The sequence below is a fragment of the Diuraphis noxia genome, unplaced genomic scaffold (genome assembly GCF_037042655.1).
Source record: "Diuraphis noxia isolate RWA-SAM2 unplaced genomic scaffold, SU_Dnox_SAM2 contig0004, whole genome shotgun sequence".
Lineage (NCBI taxonomy): Eukaryota > Metazoa > Arthropoda > Insecta > Hemiptera > Aphididae > Diuraphis > Diuraphis noxia.
This window is the reverse complement of record NW_028301714.1, coordinates 30,552,297-30,555,059: the sequence shown is the minus strand read 5'-3', so window position 1 is coordinate 30,555,059 and position 2,763 is coordinate 30,552,297. Positions and strand designations below refer to the sequence as shown.

At 26.4% G+C, this 2,763-nt stretch overlaps 1 protein-coding gene across 1 annotated transcript; it reads left to right on the top strand.

Moving 5' to 3' along the window:
* The first annotated feature begins 238 nt into the window (after positions 1-238).
* Positions 239-727, top strand: LOC149055949 (uncharacterized). Its single transcript, XM_089226976.1, has one exon. The coding sequence runs from the start codon at positions 239-241 to the stop codon at positions 725-727; it is 489 nt and encodes a 162-aa protein (XP_089083102.1).
* Positions 728-2,763: the final 2,036 nt, after the last annotated feature.

Here is a 2,763-nt window from a genome sequence, read left to right as displayed (position 1 = left end):
GTTTTGTACAATTTTGTACAGAGTACAAACAACAGTGTACTTCTCGACGCGTGTACAATAGTTGTCGCGCAAAAATCATTTTATTTTTTGTTACAAACGTTATACCTATACCTATACATTGTAATTATATTATTACATATTTTATTGTACCTATTTACGTCATTCAACAGTGTTGTGTTTAAATTAAAATTTTTTTTTTATTTAATATTTGATTAAATTTCATAAATAATTAAAAACTATGAGTTTAGAAAAAGTTTGTATGTGTGGTAAACGACGAGAAGGACTCAATAAAACAAATTGGACACGACAACAAGTTCGCCGAGTTAAAAAAGTTGGGACAACTCGATGGATGTCTCATAAGTATGCATTAGATACAGTTCTTGACACTTTGAACGCTTTGCTTGAAACATTGAATGTTATACAATTGAGTGAAGGACCATCTGATAGGAGAGCTGGATCAGAAGCAAGTGGTTTATTTGCCTACTTTACTTCAAATCGATTTATTTATTCAGCATTTATTTATAAAAAAATTCTAGAAATTATTGAACCTTTATCAAATTTTTTACAAAGTCCTGATTTTGATTTACTTGCTGCACTACCAATGATAACTGAAAAACTTAGTCATCTTCAAAATCTTCGTAGGGAAGATGTATTTAATAGTTTAATTTCTAAATCTCACGAATATACTGCTAAAAATTGTAACATTGAATTTGTTCCACTTCAATAAAAACGTATTAAAAAACGTAAAAGGATGCCAGGAGAGGGAGTTGATGACAGTCCAATATCAAATGCTTTACAAAAATTAAAAGTTGAAACATTTTATGGTGCCTTGGACTGTATAATTATACAAATTAAAAAACGATTTATGGGAGACAATAATAATTGCAAAGGCCAAACAATTGGTCTCTTAAAAGATTTTTCTCTCCTTTCTAAAAAGAGATTGGATGAAACTCGTTTAGATTCTTCAACTGTTCCATTGGATTCATTTTCATCGTTTTCCCAGATTTATGGTTATTTTATAGATGAAATAATGCTCAAAAGTGAGTATATACAATTTGCTGTAAGTCTTCCTCATTTTCTAAAAAACATGGCACTACCAACATTCTTACATGCCTCCGAGTCAGATTCAGAAAATAGTAATATATCTAGTGAAGAAGAAGAAAGGTATGTCCATGGAAGTACTCAAAATGAATCAATGAACCATGCCAGCCTAGGAAATATTTTCAAGTAATATAATTGTTCAATAATTTTGAATTAAATTAATTTTAAGATCATAGGTAGGTAAATGGTATATTTTATGAATTATATAAGATTTTCTATAAATATTAAAAAAACTTTTTTTATTATTTGGTAGGATTGAAGGAACATATTTAGTGGGGTATTGTGTCCCATTATCTTAAAGATTAAATAAAAACAGAAAATAGTTATATATATAGATACCAACTAAAGCTTATTTTCCAATGTTATCATTATATTTCTAATCTATTATTTGCTCTTATATTATTTTCAGCATATTTTGGAAAAATAAACTTCAAGATGTATTTCCAAACTTATATATAATGGTAAAAATTGCTTTAACTTTACCAGTTGGTAGTGCAACTACTGAACGTAGTTTTTCCAAGCTTAAAATAATAAAAAACAGACTGCGCTCAACCATGGCTGGAGAACGATTGGAAAATTTGATGAAAATCTCTTGTGAAAATAACATTTATATAGATTATGATAATATTTTAAATATATTTTCTTCAAAGAATCCAGGATTGCTTAAGCTATTAACTATTTAATTTGATTTCGATAGTTTATTATATTATATACTATATTTATTTATATCTATTTTGTCTATGGTATTTTTTTTTTTTTTATGTTTTATTATATTACATTTATACAAACAAAGAGTAATACAATTACTATACATAATATAATAATTACTATATAGTAATACATACTATAAAAAATTGTAATTTACAATTATTAATTATAATCTGGCAATCTGCTGTTTTTTGTAAATTTAGATTGAATCAATGTGGTATTTGTTTTTAATTTTAAAATGTATGCATTTATAGTTAAGACATTAAAAATAAATTATATTAATTGAAAACGGCACTTCTCATAATTGTTTAGTCACTTTTTGAAGCAGTTTGTGTTTTTGGAACTTAGAAAAATATTTAGTATTAAATTTATAGCTGATAAATATATACAATATGGAAGTGTGGAGAATGAGGTATTTTTAATTCAATTCATAACAAATGCAGTTGGAAAGCTCCACAGTCCACAAATCATAATAGTATTAGGGAAAAGCCTAAGATATTTGATGTTAGTTGATAACAGAAAAAACCGCCATACCATTTTAAATTTTACTTTATACTTTTATGCTTTATTATTTTGAGTGGGTGGGTGGGTTGATTTGGAATTTGGAATTTGTAATTAACATATGAATATGAATGAGCCAAAGAAAGCTGCAATTTTATATTTTTTATCAAGTAGTGATGATGAAGATGAGGACGTTATCGAATTCATTTTTAATACACCTCTAAAAAATATTAAACCAAAAATATCCAATTATATAATAGATGTTGTACACAATTATTCCGATCAACTAGTAAAAATAATATATTAATAATTTACGTAGTATTATACTATTATACAATAGTGTTAAGCAGTGTCGGTCTGGCTAATGATCGGGCCCTTGGTAGTTAGCACTATTTTTTGTTAAATTTATATAAATTAATTCTTAACATAAATAAAATAATGTGCCTATAAGAA